This window comes from Schistocerca piceifrons, chromosome 1 (genome assembly GCF_021461385.2).
Source record: "Schistocerca piceifrons isolate TAMUIC-IGC-003096 chromosome 1, iqSchPice1.1, whole genome shotgun sequence".
NCBI lineage: Eukaryota > Metazoa > Arthropoda > Insecta > Orthoptera > Acrididae > Schistocerca > Schistocerca piceifrons.
Window position 1 is genome coordinate 874,352,048 of NC_060138.1, and position 24,229 is coordinate 874,376,276.

The window sequence follows — 24,229 nt, forward strand, 5'->3', positions numbered from 1 at the left end:
AATAAAGATATCATGTGGGACCAAAAGAAGACACTCTACTATCTAGGAACAGCTCTGAGATTAGAATTGTAATGCATTACAAAGAGTACTGCAAAATATTGAATCAAGTAATCCAGAAATCAAAGCAGCTTTATTATGAGAAAAAGATAATCACATCAGGTAACAAAATAAAAACTGTATGGGATATTATAAAGAGAGAGACAGGTGGGGCCAAGAAGGAAGAGGAACAGATAGCTCTAATAAATGAAACTTTGGTAACAAATACAGTTAGTGTTGTAAACCTCTTAAACAACTACTACATTTCTGTTACTGACGGCTTGGGGTTATCAGGTTCGGTGAATAACATATCAACAAAGTTAATCAAAGAGTGCTCATGATAGTTAAGTTCTATCTTACATTATTTGTGTAATCAATCTCTTATCAGTGGAACATTTCCAGACTGGCTAAAATATGCTTAAGTTAAGCCTCTTTACAAGAAGGGGGATAGAGAGTTACCATCAAACTATCAACCAATTTCACTTTTGCTGGCTTTCTCAAAAATCTTTGAAAAGGTTGTGTTCAAGTGCCTCCTTAAGCATCTGACTGCAAGTAATATATTGTCCAAGTCACAGTTTGGATTTCTGAAGGGCTCTGATATAGAGAAAGCTATTTGCACTTACAGTGAGAATGTACTTAATTCATTAGATAAATTACAGGCTACTGGCATTTTCTGTGACCTGTCAAAAGCCTCTGACTGTGTGAACCACAGCATTCTCCTAAGTAAATTAGAGTATTATGGTGTCACCAGCAATTTCTTATCTATCTAACAGGATACAAAGGGTGTCGTTGCAAAATACCTGTGCAGTAAGCAGTCAGTCTTCATCTGACTGGGAATTAATTACATGTGGTGTTCCTCAAGGTTCCATTTTGGGTCCATTGCCTTTTCTAGTGTATATTAATGACCTCTGATCTGTTAAATTGCCAGAAGCTAAAGTTTGTTTTGTTTGCAGATTATACAAACACTGCAATAAGAAGCAAGTCAAGTACAGATTTAGAAACAGCTGCTAATCAAATTTTCACTGACATTAATAAGTGGTTTAAAGCTAATTCTTTGTCATTAAACTTTGAGAAGACCCACTATATGCAGTTCAGAACATGTAAGAGATTTCCTTCCAGCATGAGAAGAACGTATGAAGACATGAAGATCGAAGAGGTTGGCAGTGTTAAATTTCTGAGATTACAATTTGATGATAAATTCAGTTGGGAAGGGCATACCACAGAATTGCTTAAGCGCCTAAACAAGTCTGTATTTGCCATGAGAATGATGTCAGATGTAGGAGAGAGAAATGTATAAAAAAAAGTGCATACTTTGCTTACTTTCATTCTGTTATGTCGTATGGGATCATATTCTGGGGCAACTCATCAAACCGAGCAAAAGTTTTTAGGGTGAAAAAGCGTGTGATAAGAATCATTTGTGGCGTAAATTCGAGAACATCTTGTAGAATGTAACGTCTCTTAGCAAAAGACATATTATGTGATAAAGAGAAAACATTGTGTATCATGTTTTGTTATTGTATGGAATTATGTACTTTTTTTATTATTTATTTTAGATGATATCTGTGTCGGCGAGTACTGAAACCGCCACAGACGATAAATATCAAACAAAGATGAGAATATGCAACTAGTATAAATAATACAGAACGAACATTAATTTCTCTGTCTTCTTCTTGGAGTTACGTGAGTAGGATAGCCTGTGACGTTGTATAGTATGCTAACGTAGCATTCTTTTGTCGAGACAGAGATGTACGCTATTACGTACTCATTTTGAAGGTGTGTAATAATTAACATGTTTAAATGTTTTGAATAGAGTTATTTAATGAAACCTTGCATTATTATTTGTAGTAGCTTGCTTGGCATATTATCCCATCCTTTAAGACATTTTCAGTTATTTAAATATTATCCGTGGTGCAGAGTTGCGCTACGAACGAACGAGCCGCTGCCGCGGCGTATTCAAACTGCATTAAATGAAATCTATCATACCGCAAAGAAGCGGGAAGGTAATAGTGAAATAAAATTATTTCTTTCAGCTTCCGGACTTGCAGAGTAGAGCAGCAGATTTTATGATGTGTTTTGCAGGTTGACGCGGGCTGCTGATAATATATTACTAAAGTACAAAAAAGATAATTTACCTTCGTAATATAATAAGAATCTTGCTGTGCTTAGTTCTGGTCTGGCTAACCTTATAGTAAAAAACGTATTTTTCTCCGATAATAGTCTCATGTTCTTGTGCTAGTCATGGTACTTATTGGTGTTTTACTGATAACAAAAATCCACTGCAAAATTTTGTTGTTGAATAATCATTGCGAACCGTAATATCAGTATTCATGACAAAGTAATTTTCATTAACATTTTCAATAACTATAAAGTAGGGAAGATATGTTGAGTTTTATAGTGAGTTACAGTAACGAAAAATGTTCCTTTAATAGAAAGCCAGATACAGAACAATAAGAATACAATATATTCTGTTTTGTTGAGAATTAATGATTATACAGAACTTCATGGCACAGCATTACTAAAAGGTATTTCGCGGCTCTTTTCGTATATGCGTTGTTACGCAAATAATAATAATAATAATAATAATAATAATAAAACAAAATAAACAGAAAAGAGCTTACGAAGCGAAAAGAAACCTGTTCAAGGAGCATTGTATTCTAACCACTGCTTCTCAGTATATCTATTCCTTAATGAAATTTGTTGCAAGTAATACATCTCTATTTCCAAACAATAGCTCAGTACACGGTATCAATACTAGGAATAAGAAGAATCTACATAAAGGCCTACAATCACTTACCTTGGTCCAAAAAGGGGTCCAATATTCAGAAACACACAAAATAAACTGCCAGCAACTATTAAAAATTTGGTTTCAAATAAATCACAGTTTAAACAGAGTTTGAAAGACCTTCTGATAGACAACTCCCTCTACTCCATAGATGAATATCTTAACAGAGACTGTTAAGTCAGCTTAAGTAAAAATATCTATTAGATTTCAGTTCTGACAACACTTGGTCACAACAGTCAGGATTAGGTATTTTGCGTATGATAAATTTATTAATAGTGCATAACAGTGTTTCATTCTGACAGTGTGTTAATTCTGTAAATATTAGCTGTCCTGGTTTACTGCATTATATTAACTCATTTTCGACTATCTCTTGACAAATGATCAGGGAAGTAAGTATTATATTCAAATGTTTTTATGACACACTTTCTGACATGTTCCACACCCACAAGAATCATGTCATTTTTGGGTCTATGGAACGAAAACTGAATTGAATTTAATCAACAAGTCTGTGTGTGTAGGGTTGACGTTTATCATGGGAAGACAGGAGTTGCGTCAGACAAGCAGCACCGACAAGTATTGCCGTAAGCGCCACAGACACTGTAGGAGAGGACACGGAGTAATTAAATGCTACTCTTTGCTGTGTTAGTGAATGTGATTGTTGTAAAAAAAAATGAACATTTGTCTATAGACTTTTGACTTACTTCATAGCTTAGCTCTCAATGAAGTGAGACGCAGGGGACGTCTATAAATTATTTGGTTGTTAAAACCAGGCAAATGTGGTTATGTTTAATTTTATGAGGGTCACTCCAAAAGAAATGCACACTATTTTTGTAAAAATACAATTTTCATTCAGTATGTGTGAAAGTTTTACAGTGTGTAGATACACCCTTCCCACTTGTTTTCAAACTTAGTTCAACCTGTTCCCGTGAGTGGCGCTGTCACAACATGTCTTCAAGATGGTTGCTACACTTGACGTTCATCAGAAGCAACGTGCTGTCATAGAATTCCTGTGCTGTGAAAACGAGACAGTGGGAAACATCCACAAGAGGTTGAAAAAGGTGTATGGAGATGCTGCTGTCGATCACAGTACAGGTTACGTTATGAAAGCGGGCACTGCAATATTGAGGATTGTCCTCGCAACGGCAGGCCTCTTACTGCACACACTTCAGACAATGTGCAGAGAGTTAACGAATTGGTGACTGCTGACAGACACATCACAGTGAACGAATTGTCACACTACGTTGGGATAGGGGAAGGAAGTGTTTGCAGAATACTGAAAGTGTTGGTGTTAAAAAGGTTTGTGCCAGATGGATTCCCAGGATGTTGACAGTGGCTCACAAAGGAACAAGAAAAACGGTATGCAATGAACTTTTGAAACAGTAAGAGAATGGTGGAGATGAATTTCTTGGAAGAATTGTGACAGGTGATGTAATATGGCTCCATCATTTTTCAGCAGAGATGAAGAGGCAATCAATGGAGTAGCATCATGCTAAATCACCCAAGAAAAAAAAATTCAAAACCACACCTTCTGCTGGAAAAGTTATGGCTACGATGTTTTTCGATTCTGAAGGGCTCTTGCATGTGGACATCATGCCAAGTGGAACCACCATAAATTCTGATGCATATCTGACGACACTGAAGAAACTTCAAGCTCGACTGAGTTGTGTTCGACCACATTGGCAAAAGCAGGAGGTTTTGCTGTTGCACGACAATGCATGGCCACATGTCAGTCAAAAAACCATGGAAGCAATGACAAAACTCGGATGGACAACACTGAAACACCCGCCTTACAGTCCTGACCCGGTTCGATGTGACTATCATCTCTTTAGGAAACTGAAAGACTCGCTTTGTGGAACAAGGTCTGAAGATGATGACTTCCTTGTGCACGCTGCCAAACAGTGGCTCCAACAGGTTGGTCCAGAATCTTACCGTGCGGGTATACAGGCACTGGTTCCAGATGGCGTAAGGCAGTTGAGAGGGATGGAAATTATGTGGAGAAATGAAAATACTGTTTCTAAAACATGTATCTACACACTGTAAGACTTTCAAACATGTAGAATAAAAGATGGATTTAAAAAAAATAGTGTGTATTTTTTTTGGAGTGACCCTCGTATCTAATGGGTGTAGTCATAGTTGACTTACAAGGATTTGTATGTTTATGTGAAATTTGTGAAGATGAAAATAAACCTGAACTGAGAGTATGAGGTTACTGAGTTATTTCTAGTGTGTGTGTGTGTGTGTGTGTGTGTGTGTGTGTGTGTGTGTGTGTGTGTGTGTGTGGCCACATATCCAGTGAAGAGGATCGGCTAAAAGTTTCAAGAAAGTCAACTAGTACGAGAAGTGTGAAGTTCGCAATCCAGCTTTGCACCGCTTCTCTTCTCGCCAAAACTGTTTGCACTCTCTTCAGATATCTGAAATATGCTACATCCAAATGCTGACAGATGTGTCGAGTTTGGAGGTGGTAAAACAAAAGCTATGTCTTTTCTTCACAAAGGTTAATTACCTCCAAAGACAAATGACTGGACAGATTTTCTCAAATTATAATTTTGCACCCGGCAAATTTTCTTACATGTGGGAGCTAAAGTTTCCTGAATAACTGCCCACAAGTCAAACCAACCATTAGCACTTAAGTCATAGACTGCTCTTCTCACACCGTCCCACGTACATGTGTTTTGCCTTACACACTACATAAGGTGGACCACTTCAGCCATGCACAAATCACGAAACTGATGCTTGACAGGAGTCTGGAATCTGCTCCACGTTTTACCATAAATTTGCTGACTCCCAGGTCATCAGTAGAACTGAGTTTGTCAAAGTTAAATATGTTGGATGGTGGCACATCTTGGAGGGTTTCCTTTAGATTGATAAAATAGTCGCTTATCTCTCTTGGTATGGCACATCTTGATCTTTGTACAATTTCTCATAATCAGGCCATTAATATTTTATTCTGTAGCATGAATATATTTACCCATTCCTTTCCTGGTCTGTTATCTATAAATCTTCCTTATTACTTGAATAATCTTGACCTATGTCACAAATGTCTGTCATAGGAAATCCCCACTCAGCAAATGTCATAAAGCCCTCCACCAAATGTCATTCATCACAGGTTAACACTGTCTGCCTCTCATAACTTAAAAGGGTGCCTATTATTAACTCTGTCATTGAGTGTAGTATTTTCATTAGAAGCCCTTCTGATTCTCATATTATCCGATTTCACAGTTTCGACTTTTAAACATAATATTATTACAGTTATACTCACAAGATACACATATTAATTGCTGGAATATTACTGCACTGTTAAAAACCTTCAAATCAGGGCTCTACTAATAACTATTTCCGTTTGAACATTTGTCACTATATGCCAGTCTGAATAGTTTTAACTGTATTCTATGAAACTGGAAATTCCATGACGGAGACGACAAACAGATATAAAGAATTACAACCACTCACCTATCACTGACTGATGTCTAGTGTATAACCACACGTAACAGCAGTGACTGCTTAGGCCTTTACTGTATTATATTGTGTAACATAGGAGGAAAGGGATTTAAAATTACAAATGATCCTGCTCTCCTCCTCAGCAAGGGTATAATCTAAAATTATGTAAACAAAGCATTTTTCTTTAATAAAGGTGAGTTTTATTAGAATTTTCATACATATTTACAAAATTAAATTTATTGTTTTAAAAATAGATCTGTAAAAGTTACCTTAACAGGACTAAAAACGAATGGATTTTAAATTTCGTCCACATATTTAAGCATTTAAACCTCCGTCAATGTTTTTCACAATTATTTTACACAATGATCATTTTACATATCCAGTATCTAAAAAAAGAACTAAAAATAACAAAAACATGTATTATATGTCTTTTTTCAACAACTTCAGCCATTTACATATGGCTCATTCCATGTGAAAGGACCCTTCATAATAAAAAAAAAATAATGTTTAAAAGATCTTACAGTGTGGCATATCTCTCTGTAGCCAAAAGGTTAAGGAAGCAGAAACTAATCCCAGTTTTCATTATATCCTGGCCTGAAAGGTGTAAAACAGTTACAAACTTACTTTTGGTGTCAGGGAAAAAAATTGTAAAATTTAATGTGAAATGTTAGCAGCCCTACAGACTAGTGTCTTTGAAGTTGAATGTCCATGTATTATGCATATACTCTCTGGATAATTGTGAAGCTGTAGCTGTGGTTTTACATTTATAATACAGGTAAATAAGCTCTGAATCTTCAAAAAACCAAAATACGGAATTTCTGTCACACTCACAACACAGAAATAGACTTATTTATTTATCCTATTTATTTATCAGTTTAGTTTCATGTAATGTAAAGTTGAAAGTTTGCAAAAGTGAAGTTAGTTCCATGGGATACAACTTTGAATTATAATTTTTTTTTTTGTAGAAACAGTCTATCATGCCAAGAAACGCGTTTTGGGTGTGACATGTCAAAGTGTTAGAGCTGTTACAATGATACCATAACTTTGTAACAAGGAAATTTTACTGTAACAACAGACACAGTTATTGTCATTGTTGATATTATTGCTGTGATTGTTATTATTACCAACCAGCTGAAAGTATTATTCTTGTAATTTATTATGGGACAAGCATGTCATCCACTGAAAGATGCTGCAAGTTTAGGGAAAAACTGAAGCAATCTCCAATTCAGTATCAGGCAATGTTAGAAAGGAACGCTAAAACGATAAGTTACGGAGAGAAAAAAATAAAGCTGCCTTGCAGGATGATCGAAAGAAGCTTAAACATATGCAAGATAGGAAAAGACAAAGGAGGCACCGAGAAAAGAATAAAATTTCTGCTCGAACTCCCACTTCATCTTGAAAATTGTCACCCTCTAAATCATATAGTTCCAAAAGATCGCTTGGGAAGGCTGTAAACAATAAAGTATTTTCTTGCCGTTCTGTTTTAAATTACACTCAATAATATTGATGTATCTATGTGTCACAACCGCAATGTCACACCCGCAACATGAAGGAAAAAAATATGTTGTGTTTTGGAAGTGTCTGTGAATAAAAGTTATCATATCTTGTATTTTATTACTCCTTTCTTCACTGTGTAAAAAATTATCAACCATCCTGATTCAGAAGTAGAAGACAAAATAACTGAAGAACACCGCTATGTGCAAATGAAGGGTAAAGATTTGTCACACCCGCAACACTTCTTCACGATTTTTTTTAGCAGGTTGAGTGTAAAATTAAAACCTAAAATTTTTTACAGGAACTTAATAACATGCTATTCTATTCATTACATTAAAGTTAGCCTTACTCTGACAACTGAAGTACAAATAAATATAACTTTACGCGTGAAAAGTAGGACAAAATGTCACACCCGCAACAATGGAATGACCCATATGTCAATGTCAATGTACTTAATCACCATACAAATCGTTCAACTGAGCAATGACTTTTCTGGAAATTCTTCCTGGGGTGTTCGTCTTTTTAGCTGATCCATGTCGAGGAGTTGTAAGTAATTTGGTACTCTTCCTAAGACTCTCATATGCATACTGAGCGCCTATGTTATTTAGCCTTGAAGACCTCCTTAGTGAATAGTGTTTCTTCTCTGAGTCTACAACACAGTTCTTTGTTTCTGAACATTGTTCATCAGAGCTGACCGGAACTCCTATCTGTTCCAAATTATTTATTGTTGTACTGCCATTGCTTTTTGTAGCAGTTGCTTGCGTGGTCTGGCAGTGACATGAACATTTTCTACAGACAGTTTCCTGATTTGAAGACAGATTTTTAACAATTTCTGTCAAATTTGCCAGTTCATTTAAAGTTTTATCCAGCTTTTCATCCACGTTTTTTAGCTTCTCATCCATGTTTTTTAGCTTTTCATTTATTTCAGTTTGTTCATTAAGAATTTTCTGTTCATTTCTTACATCACAAGTGTTGACTCCTGTGTTCTTGTGTATCTGCTTTAAAATTTGAGACTTTAATAGGCTTGACTCTTTCACTAATTTTTCTTCTATATCGTCAACATTCTGAAAAAAATATTAATGTTATTTATGTTACAACAGGTTAAACATAAGTACACACCAGTAATAACTATAATTTTGAATTTCCATGTAAATAAAATTAGAGTCAAATGTAAGTTTCCAAACTATAATGTTTACTAGAATTAATAAACTCACTTTTCTATTCTAACAATCAGTTTTAGTTTAATACTCATTCCTGGTGACTGAACTAATTATTATTCGAAACAGGAATAGTGCCTGGTATTTTAGAAAGAAAGTAAGAACAGACTTTTAAGTTTAAGAGTGAATAAGACTTCATTTGAAACGCCATTTCACAATTTGTCACATCTCTAATTTTCTTTTTTCTGTTTGAAGACATGTACACTACGTGACAAATAATGCTCAGTTTCTTTCATTCTTATTTAAACACTCAAACATAGGAGTGAACTACCAAAATTGTGAAATGAGCAGATGTGGCATAAATGAAGTACCGGTAGGCTAAGAAAAAAGTGCATCGATCTATTATGACTGGTGGAAAGATGAATGGACAATGAGTCTACATGAGCATGCATTACTATATGAAGTTAAACCTGTCAACATACAAGCATGGAAAAAAGGTCACAAAAAATGCTAATTTGAGAAAATCAAATAAAGAGATTATTTTGGGTCATACTGGCCTGAACACTGCACTATGTAACAACTACCATTTGCAAAAAACTATTTTAACAGTCAGATATCTGCGTCACTGACAGCTCTTGGAATTACAAATGAAATCAATGATTTTTACAAATACCTCATACGATAAAAAAGATAAAAGAATACTTCTTTTAGGAGTTTTGGACCTGAACAGACTAGCACAGTTAAATTCCTCTGCTCACTGTTACTAGTCTAGTCACTGCTTTACAGTCCCTACAGAAAGGATAGGTAAGAGGCTGTAATATATTCCTCACTGGTTCTTAAAACTACAAGCATCTGCCATTCCAGGCTACTTTTAGCATTTCTGCGAAATTATATCGTGGATAAGCTACCTTTTAACTATTTGTTCTGACCACATTTATGTATGTTTAAAGATTCCCTGTTAATCCTCTTATTTCAACCCTTCACACTTGAGCAATTGTGCAGAATGGGTTGCAGCACCAGCACTCCCCTTGGCAGATTGACTGAGTTTTCCCTGAATCCCACCGAAGAACCTAAGTCTGCCACTTGCTTTATGACAGTCTATATGACTGTTTCACTTCATATTCCCCGAATTATTACACCTAGGTGTTGTATGAGATGACCAATTCCAATTGTGACTCACTGATAGTTTAGTACTAGGATACTTCGTTTTTGTATTTTGTGAAGTTAGCAATTTTACATTTCTGAATATAACCTGTACAATTGCACACACATGCAACATGTTTATAGTGATGTTCACGGCAACGCCAATTCTAAGGCTGTATGGAAACAGACTCCAACAATTGTGGATACCACAGCCAAGAAAATGAACAATTTAAATTCAAAAGAATGTGTAAAGTCTCTTACACCACTGATAACTGTAACTTGAGTCATGCTGGTTAATAAATATGTGGTAATGTATTCTATCATGTTTGTAGTGTGTTCTTCCCAGTTATAGAAAATAACTGTATGCTACACATGTCATCAAACCATCAAAAAATTGAGTTTGTGTGTATGTCAGCTATCATAACTGTGTATTGAGTTTCTGAGATCAACTTTGGGGAAAAAAAACCTTGTATTTGCCTAGGTGATAGCAGAAAACCATATGAAATTCAAACAAGGGCTGTCTAATCTGTCACACCTATAGGCTTTCATCTGATATGTGGATTAAACCTAAGTCTCACTGACTAGTGTGTCTCAAGCTATTGTACTGTTTTTATCATTATACAATTCTGAAGACGTGACATGGCATCTGCTAAATACTACTGTTATAGTGTAGTACTATTCAATAAACTTAAAGCACTGTTCATGTAACACAGCATAATGTCAATGTTAGTTTGAATAGTGACACCTTCCCTGACATAACACAATCTGCTTCATTCCATGGCAAATAACTTTCTATATCCAAGATTGCATAAATACTTACTTGTTTTCGAAAAATGGTTTCAACAGGCTTTGCTGTCATCTTCTGACCTTAAAATTGTTACAAAACATGTTCACTGCAAGCTGGAGCCTCATGCCCAGTTGCCACATTAGTGGATAAAATGTAGCACATTATGCAAACGTTTGTCACAATGGACAGAACACGTCAAGCTAGCATACACAGATGTGCTATTTCACATTTTATTGTATACTGTGTTTAAGACTTAATCATCTGGGAGTGCTATACATACAGAAATGTAATAGGCTCTTCGAAATAAATTAGTGTGCTCAATTTTTTGCCATATAACACCCCCACACAAAGAAATGAAACAAATATCAAGATATTATCTCTAACTTTTAAATTTACACAATTTTATAATGTACAGCTAATATTCTCACACAGTAATAAAGGAAAGAAAAGTTTCCAATGAACTCTAACCACAACCATGTTTGCAGCATGTAAATATCTAAAGATAAAATTTTGAGAAAGAATTTAACTGTAGATGATAGTTTATTTACTTTGATAATGACCACATCCTGGGCAAATAACTGAAACGCCATCCAATGTATCACATAATGCAAACTGAAAAACAATCTGTCGAAACATCTAGCTTCAAAAGTTACATATTTGCAACAAGTCCTTTTGATAACTTATAGCTCATTAGAAAGAGTAGAGAACTGAGTATACACAATGCACTTTAAATTGTGTGGAGACTGTCATGTTGCAATACAAGTACCAAACATACAAACTGCACTTCAAATCAATATTCTAAAATACAATTTTCATAGACTGGCACGAACATCTTATTTGGTTTTTTGTAATACTGAAACAAAATATAAAAGCTGGAAAGTAACTTTATGAGCAAAATAATAATTAAACTTTAATGATGTCTTGACAAGTATCAAAACAACTGCTGATATAAAGTTACATTTGCTGAAAAAATCTTACTTGCATGTTTAAAACAGGAATGCTAAGATATATTTTTGGAGTTACTGATCCTTACAAAGAAGTAGAAATATTATATAAAAAATACAAGCTGGCATTCTATGGATCAGAGCATGGAATGTTAGACCCATTAACTGGGTAGGTAGGTAGGTTAGAAAACTTAATAAGGGAAATGGATAGGTTGAAGTTAGATACAATGGGAATTAGTAAAGTTCGATAGCAGAAGGAACAGGACTTCTGGTCAGTTGAATAAAAGTTTATAAACACAAAATCAAATAGGGGTAATGCAGGAGTAGGTTTATAATTAATAACAAAATAGGAATGCAGGCAAGCTACTACAAACAGTATAGCAAAAACAAGATAGACACAAAGCCCACACCCACCACTGTAGTACAATGTAATAAAATGGAACACCTTCAGCTGTCCTTTCGCTGTTATTTATTATATAGCTACCAGTTTCGGAGATTCAGTGCACCACCTTCAGGCCTTAACTGACACTGAGGGATTAACTCCAATTGTGTACATGTTACCTCAGTGGCCAACATCAACAAACTAGCTTCCATGGCCTGTAACAATGATGATGTGTCTCCAATCATCAACTGGCAACTACCAACTGGTTGAGACATATCATCATTGTTACAGTCTACAGAATCCAGGTCAAAGATGTTGACCACTGATAGAATCGTATGTATGACTGGGGTTAACCTCCTCGGTGTCAGTTAAGTTCTGAAGATGGTGCTCTGAATCACCGAAATTGATAATTATATAATAAATAACATTGAAAGAACAGCTGCAGGTGTTTCATTTCATTACGCAAGTAAACGGTCAAAGTTCCTCAAACCTTCAGTCAGAAAGGATACCAAGTACATGGTGCATATGTGGACATGGGGAAAAAAATTCCCGGATTTCCCGGTTAAAAAAAAGTTTTTTTCTTCTCCGGGTGAAAAATACACTTTTTCCATGTTATGTGACAGTACACTTTCCTTCGGAACTGTAAAACTTATGAACCCTTCAAATGGTTAAGGTTTTATATATCGACATAGAACTTCCTGGCAGTTTAAGGGAGGGGGGAGGATGACTACAACCACTTTTTGAAAGGTCTTTGATGTGAGCAACATGTACGCTGCATATTTTTATAGTCCAATACGCTGCATATTTTTGTATTACTAAATTATAAATTCTAATTTCACCAAAAACAGCACAATAGTTTACAAAGCATTGAAATCGAGATTGCGATGCGATTTTGTAAGCCAATAATAGCTTATGCCACATGATCTCACCAGACAATAACAGCAGATATTCAGCGCATAAGGCATGTGATGTAGCCAGCCACTAGCAACCTCACTTTTAAGTAGTGCTAGCACACAGTTAGGAAAAAGTTAATGGTTTAAAGTAATATATATAGTGTAGCTACAAGAAAAACTAAGCTTTCACATATAATATTGGTCTCTAATAAGATCAATAAGCTACAAGAAAAGCTAAGTTTTTACTTATAATATTGGTCTTTTTTTGCCTGTGTTACACTGTAAAATACATCACACCAATGTGCTAGTAAAATTTTAATAATGACATAAATGTCTGGTTTTCAGGGCTCAAAATTATTCTAAGTGGTTGGTCCTCAAAGTTTTAAATGAGAGTCAAACACACTGTGGTTTAAGAAATTCTTCGCATGTTCTCATATGTAACATATTTCATCTAGTGTAAAAGCAAAAATTTACTTTGATAGTAATGTGTTTCAAACCACCATTTGCAATATCTTCCTGCTACCTGTTAGAAATAAGGTCATTTCAGCAGTTTCCAGAGAGTGCCAAAAAAAAGGTGTAACAGCACGTACGCAGCTACGATGACGTAGGAAGCCCGTATATTCAATACATATAAAGCATTAAGAGATCTTACATTATGTCATAAAAGAAACAGGCCATCAGAGGATACTTCAAGAGCATTGGAATTTCATAAACCATACTAAACTGCATAATTCAGCTAAAGGTGCACATTTGTATGTCCAGATTCACAATGAAGTAGGCCCCAACCTGATATTAAGCTTTCCAGTGCGGTTTTCTGGTTGTAAATTTTCTCATGTTTGATTCTTTATTATGGCATAATGTCATACGTGCCTGGAGATGAAAACGTGCACTTGAAATTCGACAAACAGTTGGAATTAGCCAATAGTATGGAATGAAACACTTTGTTTCAAATAAATTGACTGCCTCAGGAGAAAAGATTAATAAAAGCCAAATTTCTTTAGCAAACCGACAAAATTAACTTCATTGTTTTGCAAGGCGAATAATGCTTGACTGCCAATAACATGGAAACAAGAAATCTGAAATTAACAACATATTTTAGCATTCTGTTATCATGTGAATGTATTTTAATCCACTTGGTAGCTCGCAGACACAGAAATCCGTTTTGTTTTCATTTGTCATGAGAGCTGTAAACAAAGAGCGATCAGCAAAATCGCAAACGTAAACACGGATCAAGTGGGACTACCCCCCCTCCGCACTGTAACTCAGACTGCTCGCACATGTGTGGATCAGACAGCTTGGGCACACCAGAAAAACTTTTCCTGGTAGCATATGGCTCCTTGTTGCTACTGCCGATATAGGTAACAACCACTCTTCAAAAAGGAAGAAGGTACTGCTCATATGCAACACAACTGCACATGAGCCTGCTGGCAACTGCTCAAATGAACCTAATGTAAACTGTTGTGACATCACGCCCATCAGAAGCAGTTTGTTGTTGGCAGACACTTTTGTGTGCACTGTGTTTTCTTTGCAAGTTATGTTTTATTGTTTTGTTTTCTCTTTTTTTATTTTTTTTATGTTTTATCGCTGCAGTATGGGATACAGTAATATTCTTTGTTATAGTGTCAGTTCTTACCCATCAAAATTAAATTTAACCGAAAACTAGAACAATGAAAAATTTCCTGAATTGTTAAAAATTCCCGGGTTTTCCCCAGTCGAAAAAATTCCCAGACTTTGCCAGATTTCCCCGTTGTCCTGGGGGTTATACATCCTGAACTAACTTTGCAAATGAAGAGACTGAAGAAATGTATGATGAGATAAAATAAACTATTCAGATAGTTAAGAGAGATGAATATTTAGTTATGATGAGGGACTGGAATTCGATAGCAACAGGGAGAGAAGGAAAAATAGTAGGTGAATATGGAATGAGGGAAAGGAAAGAAAGACAAAGCCATCCGGCAGAACTTTGCTCTGAGTGCAATCTAATCAGCACTAACACTTGTTTTAAGAATTATGAAAGAAGGTAGTATACGTAGGTGAGACCTGGAGACACCGGATGAATTCAGATTTATTAGATAAGGGTTAAGATATAGATACTTGAACCAGATTTTAAGACATTTCCAAGGGCAGATGTGGACTCTGACCCTAATTTATTGGTTATGAATTGTAGGTTAAAACTGAAGAAGTCAAAGAAATGTAGGAAGTTAAGGACATGGGATCTGGATAAACTGAAAGAACCAATGGTTGTTGAGAATTTCCGAGGTAGTATTCAGCAATAAGTCACAAGAACAGGGGTAGGAATATAGCAGAAGGCGAATGGGTAGCTTTGGGAGATAAAATAGCAAGAGAGCAGAGGATCAAACAGACAAAAAGACAACGCCTAGTAAAGATCCTTAGATAACGCAAGAGATACTGAATTTAACTTATGAAAAGAGAAAATATAAAAATGCAGCAACTGAAGCAGGCGAAAGTATCTAAAATATGAGATTGATAAAAGTGCAAACTGGGTAACCAGGAATGGCTAGAGAACAAATATAAGGACTTACAAGCATGTATGAATAGCGGAAAGACAGATACTGCCTACAGGGAAGTTAAAGAGGCCTTTGAAGAAGAAAAGAAGAAGAATTTCATAGAGGACTGAAAGACCTAAGTTGAAACAAGGCCCAAGGAGCAGAAGAAATTCTGTCAGAACTACTGAAAATCTTGGGAGAGCCAGCCATGACAAAACTATTCCATGTGGTATGTAAGATGTGCGAGACAGGCAAAACATCATCAGACTTCAAGAAGAATGTAATAATTTCACTTCCAAAGAAAACAGGAGCTGACAGGCTTGGATTTCGGACAAATGTAGGGCGTGAGGCAATACTGACCCTATGACTTACCTTAGAAGATGGATGAGGGAATGGCAAACTTAAGTTTACAGCATTTGTACACTTAAGAAAGCTTTTGAAAATACTGACTGGCATACTCTTTGAAATTCTGAAGATAGCAAGCATAAAATAGATGAAGCTTAAGGCTATTTACAACTTGTACAGAAATCGGACAGCAATTATAATAAGAGTTATGGAGCATGGAAGTGAAGCAGCAGTTGAGAATAGAGTGATACAAGGCTGTAGCCTACCCCCAATTTTATGCAATCTGTTCACTGAGCAAGCATTAAAGGAAACCAAAGAAAAAGTAGGAGTAGAACAATTGAATGGAATGGACAGTTTTTTAGAGGAGGATATGTGATGAACATCAACAAAAGCAAAACAAATACAATGAAATGTAGTCAAATTAGGTGACGTTGAGGCAGTTACAAAAAGAAATGAGACACAGTAGTAGATGAGCTTTGTTATTTGGACTGCAATATAACTGATGAAGGCTGACGTAGACGGGTTGTAAAATGTAGACTGTCAATGGCAAGCAAAGTGTTTCTGAAGAAGAGAAATTTGTTAACATTGAATATAGATTTAAATGTTAGGGAACCTTTTCTCAAGGTATTTGTCTGGAGTATAGCCTTGTATGGATGTGAAACGCAGACAATAAACAGTTTAGACAAGAAGAGACTAGAAGCTTTTGAAATGTGGTGAAACAGAAGAATGCTGAATATTAGCTGGATAGATCACATACAGATAAGGGGACACTGAACAGATTTTGGGGAGAATAGAAATTTGTAGCACAACCTGACTACAAGAAGGGATCAGTTTGTCAGACACATTAAGAGACACTACGCGATCTCCAATTTAGTATTGGGGGAAGTGTGTGTGTGTGTGTGTGTGTGTGTGTGTGTGTGTGTGTGTGTGTGTGTGTGTGTGTGTGTGTGTGGAGGGGGGGGGGGAGGGGGGGGGGGTGTAAAAATTGCTGAGGTAGACCAAATGATGTAAACAGTACGCAGATTCAGAAGTATGTAGGCTGCAGTAGTTATTCGGAGAAGATAAAGTAGCATGGAGAGTTGCATCAAACTAGTCTTCGGACTAAAAACAGTGACCTGTCTAAAGAGTTTAGAATGTAATAGTTGTATTGATGTTGGAGTGACTGCACCATGTTTAGCAGTACGAACTGAGGAGGACACATGGTGATGTGATGCACTAGGAGGCAGATGTGATGTGTTAACTGGTCTCATGCATCAGTACTGCACAATTTCTGCGCTCATGCTGCAAGTTTAATCGCTGTGAGAAATATGTAGAGCAAAAACAATTTATGAGCAATTTTAAACTAACAGCTGGCTTTTTATTTATTGCAAAATGTATTCATTATGCTTGCAACACAAACTGTGAGTCTCAGGTTATTAATTCAGGGTGTATACCCGGACAAGGAAAAAAAAAATTTCCGGATTTCCCAGTTAAAAATACACTTTCTCCTGGGTGAAAACTCACTCTTTCCGTGTTAAGTGACAGTATATTTTACCTCGGAACTGTAAAACTTATCAATCCTTTGGGAAAAATTATATATAAAAACAAAGATGAGGTGACTTACCGAACGAAAGCGCTGGCAGGTCGATAGACACACAAACAAACACAAACATACACACAAAATTCAAGCTTTCGCAACAAACTGTTGCCTCATCAGGAAAGAGGGAAGGAGAGGGGAAGACGAAAGGAAATGGGTTTTAAGGGAGAGGGTAAGGAGTCATTCCAATCCCGGGAGTGGAAAGACTTCCCTTAGGGTCTTTAAATATGTCTGCTTGTGTCTGTATGTGTGGATGGATATGTGCGTGTGTGCGAGTGTATACCTGTCCTTTTTTCCCCCTAAGGGAAGTCTTTCCACTCCCGGGATTGGAATGACTCCTTACCCTCTCCCTTAAAACCCACTTCCTTTCGTCTTCCCCTCTCCTTCCCTCTTTCCTGATGAGGCAACAGTTTGTTGCGAAAGCTTGAATTTTGTGTGTATGTTTGTGTGTCTATCGACCTGCCAGTCACCTCATCTTTGTTTTTATATATAATTTTTCCCACGAGGAATGTTTCCCTCTATTATAATGTTATCAATCCTTTGAATGGTTATGGTTTTATACACGGGTGTATAATTTCCCAGCACTTTAGAAAACGAAAATCAGGGGAAAAAACACATTTTGAAACAATTGTCGATGTGCAGCAAGACGTACACTGCATATTTTCATATTACAAAAGTATAAATCCAAATTCCACCAAACGACCGCATGTTACTTTCCGAAGCACTGAAATTGAGATTCAGCCAATAGCAATATCACTGTTGAGCAGTGTGAACACACAAACAAGAAAAGCAAAGCTTTCATGTATAATGTTTGTCTCTAAGGTTAATAAGTTGCAAGAGGAGTCAAGCCTCCATATATAATGTTGATCTTTCTGTGCGTGTTACACTTTAAGATATATTACACAAATGTGCCAGGAAAATTTTTAATAATGACATATAAATGGCATCCGTTTGGATTTACACCACTCAGCTCATATAGCCCCATCCCTTTTTGTCTCGAGGAAAGTTTATTTCTAGATACGATGAGGATTCCCCTGACAGAGACATCAAGTACACTATACAAACATTCAAAAATCAGTTCATGACTCATTCAGAAATCATCCCAACAGGGATGCATTTCAAAATCATATGAATAATCGACAGACGAACGTGCGCTGAATGCTAGGCCCTTTGTGAACCCAGTTTTTTTTCCTCAAGAATATATCTGGAGCCATCAAACTCATCTGTTTGGGCTACTTACAATTCATGGTGATCATGACAAATGTGTTTTTTGTTTCAGAAAGTATATTCGTCTGAAAAATCAACATGTACGACTGGCAGAAATAATGGACTACTGCAGTGGTCAATTATCATCTTATGACAGTGCTGTATACAAATCATCTGCTTAATAATAGCAGCAGAAGGCATGTCCCACTCTCTTATCTGGGGGGAGAACTTCATGAACAATTGCTGTATCCATATAATCTAAAGTACGTTCAGGTCCTAAGGCCACACTATCATCCTGGCAGACAGCAGTTGTGTCAATGGCTGTTGCAGAAGTGCGCTGCAGATCCACTATTCACATCCAAGACTTTATTTACCAATGAGGCAGGTTTCACAAGGGATGGTGTTATGAATCTCCATAACTGACATGTATGGCCAGATGTAAATTCCTAAGCAATTCAGGAAAGGGGCATCCACACTGATTCTCAACCAAAGTATGGGCAGGAGTACTTGGCAATAGATTAATAGGGCCATATGCACTACGTCACACAGGTTAACTGGGGCACATGATCTGGACTTTTTCAATAACGTATCGCCTACCTTGCTGGACGCTGTGCCTCAGTCCCCTAGACTTTTGGTTGTGGGGACATTTGAAGGAATTTGTCTTTGTCTACACCGCACCAATCGACGATGGGCGGACACTACAGGGTCGCATCTTCAATGCGTGCCAGTAGGATAAACAACAACAAGAACCGGGTGTAATTCAGTGGTTGCATCATTCCTTATGCCGGAGGGCAGAGGAGTTCGTTGTCATGAGTAGATGCCATGTCGAACGCCTTCTTTAAACATATTTATCGCATGAAGTATCGATTTCCGGACCCGTGTTTATTGGACTTATTTTTCTTGTTTCAGTGAGTACTACAAGCTCTCAAAGTATTCAACATTTTTTTAAACACCCTATATATGACAGAACATGCGAAAGAAATGCTGCTTATACTGTCACCGAATTGTAACTCTTAAGAATAAGCATTCTGAGCAAAATTGTGGAGCACTTTTTGGACAACTCTCTTATTTACATAGTTTGAACAAAAAGTAGCAACAGACGACTCAGCACAACAGAAAGAGTGAAGAGATTTCTTTTATATTATACCTGAACACAGGCAAGAGCTTCAAAACACTGTTACTTTGGATTTATAAGAATAGGTTTGCAACTAGAATTAAATTTAGAATATAGCAAGAGTGAATTTATGTAAAACTAAGCCTTGATTTTTTTTACTTCATAGAACTAACTAGCAACAATACTAAAAGAAATAAATAATAAACAGACCAAAAAAGAAGGAAGCAGTCCATGACCAACAATGAGAAATTACCACCAAAAATTGCGCAAATCAATTACGGAATTAATGGAGATAGTGCATGGACTGCGGTAGAAATTTTTATTCCTTGAGTGAAAAGGCGTAGCTAGGCCATGCACTTCAAGTAATGGTCGATGCTGAGCTGAGAACATGAGCAACCGTGCATGCAATCGCAAACATTACTGAATTGCGCCTATGTTAATTATACGAATTGGTAATCAAAGAATATTTATTTGTGCAACTGAAATGAAATAGTACACAACAGTTGAAACTACATAATTTGTATGAAAGTTAAATGTTAACTGAAAAACACTGTTTTGAGTGGACAAATAAGTAAGCTGATCAAACAAAAGATTTGACTGTAACCATGGCATGATCCACATGATAAAATTACTCCGAATGGACAAGATCACAAGCCAAAGAATTGTAGGACAAGAGTCTAGAAGCTTTTCAAGATTACAAGTCACAAACAGATGGACATCTTGTAGCAGTAATCAGATTGCAAATTCATGCCCAAGAAAATAACAGACAAACACACGTGAAATTTACGAAAATATGGACAAGATACAATGAAGAGTTTGTAAGGAATTAAAAAAGAGTCATGGAAATTATCAATATCCAGAAAATGTCAAAAAAGGTGTAAAAGAAAGCACGGCCCAAGTAAAAGAAATGTGTGTTTGAATATCCATATCAACTAAAACAAGTAAAAAATGGCATAAATGTGGGAGATTTTCCAAGAACTACCAGCAGTATGGGGGCAGAAGCAACTAATGACATATTTGCTACAAGATGGTCTAACCAAACCACCCATGCTGGAAGATGCAAGGTACACCCAGTGATTTTATAAAATAATTCCACAATGGACTGCTACAGCACTGGACAGAGAATGAGAAAATCAGAGTTGTCGAAGGTCATATGTAAGGAGAAATAATGAACTTCCACTAAACAAACGCCAAAAATTGTAAATGGTACCAGACCATGACTTAGAGTCAATTTTACTTGTCCTCTACAACACAAGCCAAAGGAAAATCAGAGATCCACTCAGTCTAAGTTCGACACAACACAGGATGATGCAACAAATCAAGGAATCAACAAAAATGCGGACAGTAAGATCAAACCGAAGTGATATGTGACATCAGCGCAGAGACAGAAACAGAAACCACTGAATGCTTGAATAACAGCATTAGACACTGGCAGTCACAATGTAATCACAGATTCCAAACTGTTTGAAATGACACAAATTGGAGATATGAACTGGAACAGAAATAATGGACAAGAACTCAATGATGAAACAGGAATGAAGATGGACATTTACGACAGAAAAAACTGAAAAAGGCCAGCTGCATTGCAAATTGCTGGGCAAAGCTACAAATGCAGTGAAAATTATTACTGTATAATAAAGATGTAACACATCAAAGCAGAATAAACACAAAAGGACCAAGTGTTTAACATTAATGTAAATGAGATAATGGTCACAGCTTCTGAATGCAGGTGCAGATTTCAGTATGATTCTGTAGACTAAGACAAAAGAAAATATTAACATTACCAGTAAGTGATGTAAAATTAATTGTAGCTATTGGACAAAGCGAGAGAGAGATATTTAAGTTTCTTTTATAATCGTGTGGCCTACATCACAGAGATTAAATCATTCATATTTACACATTCTGAATGAAAATAAGTGGTAGCCAGCTCAGCTGCCCAGAAAGTAAAATAATGGTGAAGATATAATTTTTTTTAACATTACATCAAGCCCAATGAGAGGTTTAGCTCTTGAAGTGTATTGCTATGTTATTTAAAGTTTGTGTTAAGTGTGCTGAATGCTACAAAGTTATAATGGCAGTGACTTTTCCATTAAAGTGAGTAGATGCACTGTAATGTGCTTATGCAAATTAAATGCAAGTAATATTAGAATTTCAATGTAAGTAACATATTACTGAAATGATAACACAATGGTGTGTAATACTTAAGGATAAAAATAAATTTTGCATGATGTGTCACTGTCAAGTGTGAGCATACATAGAAGCACTACAGTATAGGACCGAAGGTAACAAAGCAATATACAATGAGATGAATAGAAATGACAGATAGTAATTACCGTGAAGTTACTGTGGCTCTCAATGGTCCACTGAACATTATGAAACACGGGACATGGTTCTTAATAGTGCATGTGATTACCACAGACGGCAATGCTCACTCTGGAACATGCTCCAATGCTGGCCACAAGGTCGGTGAGGGGTTCTTGTGGTAGGGCATTCCATTCCTTCAGCAATGCACTTAAGAAGTGCCGGACAGTCGTCAGTGCATGTGGATGTGCTGCAATACGTCTCCCAAATCCATCCTATACATATTTGATGGGATTTAAGTCAAGGGAACAGGCAGGCAAGTTCATTTGCCAAGTATCTTCTCATTCCAAGAGCTCCTCCCACTTGTACAGTTCAATGCAGTCAGGCATTGTCATTCATAAAAATGAAGTCAGGGTTGAATGCACACCTAAAAATACACACATGTGGAAAGAGTACAATGTCACAATAACATTGGCCAGTGAGTATACTGTGTTCAAAAGTTTGGAGGTCAGTAAATCTCTCATGCAACATTATGGTCCCCCACACCATAAAACTTCTCTTTCCATGTGAGGATGCATCCAGCACAGCCAAACAATCGTTTTGGTGGTCCAGGTGTTATGCTGTGGGGAGGCATAATGTTGCATGGGCATACCAGCCTCCAAATCTTTGAACATGTACACTCACTCTGTACTACTTCCACATTTGTATCTTTCCGGGTGCATTTGGCTCCGACTTAAATTTTAGGCATGACTGCATTGAACAGTGCAGGTGAAGCAGAGATCTTTCAATGGGAAGATGTTCAGCAAATGGATTAGCCTGCACCCCTTCCCCAACTAAAAGGTCACTGAGCATGTGTGAAGTGTGGGGTGCATTCAGGAGACATATTGCAGTATGTCCACATGCACCAATGACCATCCAGTACTTGTCAGCCGTGCTGGTGGACAAATGAAACACCCTACAAATAAGAACTCGTTAGTAACCTTGTGGCCAACTTGGAAGAATGCTGCAGAGCATGCACTGCTGTCCATAATGACCACACACCCTATTAAGAACCATGTCTCGGGTTTTATGATGTCCAAGGGACCATTCCTGGGTGAATCGCAGTGACACTGCACTGAATAGACACGTGCCAGTACAACAGTTCATATTGGGAGGGAATCTCCATGATACAGTCACTGTAAAGAAACTTTTAAAGAAACAGATTGCTGCATTACAGGTATAAAACCAAGTGTAGACCTATAGATAGAAAGATGCTGAATGAAATGCATTTGGCTGTCAAGGAGCAATGCGCGATGCCTTCACTGACTACCATAGCATAATACTGTCAAATGACATTTTACAAAATTCAAAGACATTCTAGTCTTATGTGACGGCTGTTAGTGGCAGCCAAGTTAGTGCCCAGCCCTAATGAATGAGACAGGAACTGAAACTGAGGATAGCAAAGCAAAAGCTGAAATATTTAATTCCATTTTCAAATGTTCCTTTGCAGTGGAAAACCCAGGAGAATTGCCCCAATTTAATGGTCGTACCACTGAAACGATGGATGAAAAAAGTATTAGTCTCAGTGGTGTTGAGAAACAGCTGAAATTGTTAAAATTGAACAAAACTCCAGGCCCTGATGGAATCCCTGTCAGGCTCTATGCGAATCAGCGACCGAGTTAGCCCCTCTTCTCACTATAATCTGTCATATATCCCTCGAACAAAAAACTGTGCCCACTTCTTCGAAAAAGGCACAGGTCACACCTGTCTATAAGAATGGTAGCAGAAATGATCCACAAAACTACCGTCCAGTATCCTTGACTCGATTTGCTGTAGAATCTTAGAACATATTATGAGTTTAAACAAAATGAGGTAGCTTTAACAGAATGACCTCCTCAATGGCAAGCAGCAGGGATTTCAGAAACATCGGTCATGTGAAATCCAAATCACTCTTTTCTCACAAGACATACTCAAAGCTTTGGATGAAGGCAACTAGGTAGAGGCAATACTTCTTGATTTCCGAAATGCATATGACTCAGTACCACACATATGCTTATTTTCAAAAGTATGATCATATGGGGGTATCAAGTGAAATTTGTGACTTGAGTGAGGACATAGCATGTTATTCTGGATGGAGAGTCATCA

General features: G+C 36.8%; 1 protein-coding gene across 1 annotated transcript in view; it reads right to left on the minus strand.

The window, feature by feature from the left end:
• Positions 1-6,477: 6,477 nt before the first annotated feature.
• Positions 6,478-24,229, minus strand: part of LOC124716304 — a 141,181-nt gene continuing 123,429 nt past the window's right edge. The window contains exon 9 of the mRNA XM_047243163.1: positions 6,478-8,814. Within this exon, the coding sequence (XP_047099119.1) occupies positions 8,203-8,814 (612 nt within the window). The 3' untranslated portion in view covers positions 6,478-8,202. The remainder of the gene's footprint in view (positions 8,815-24,229) is intronic.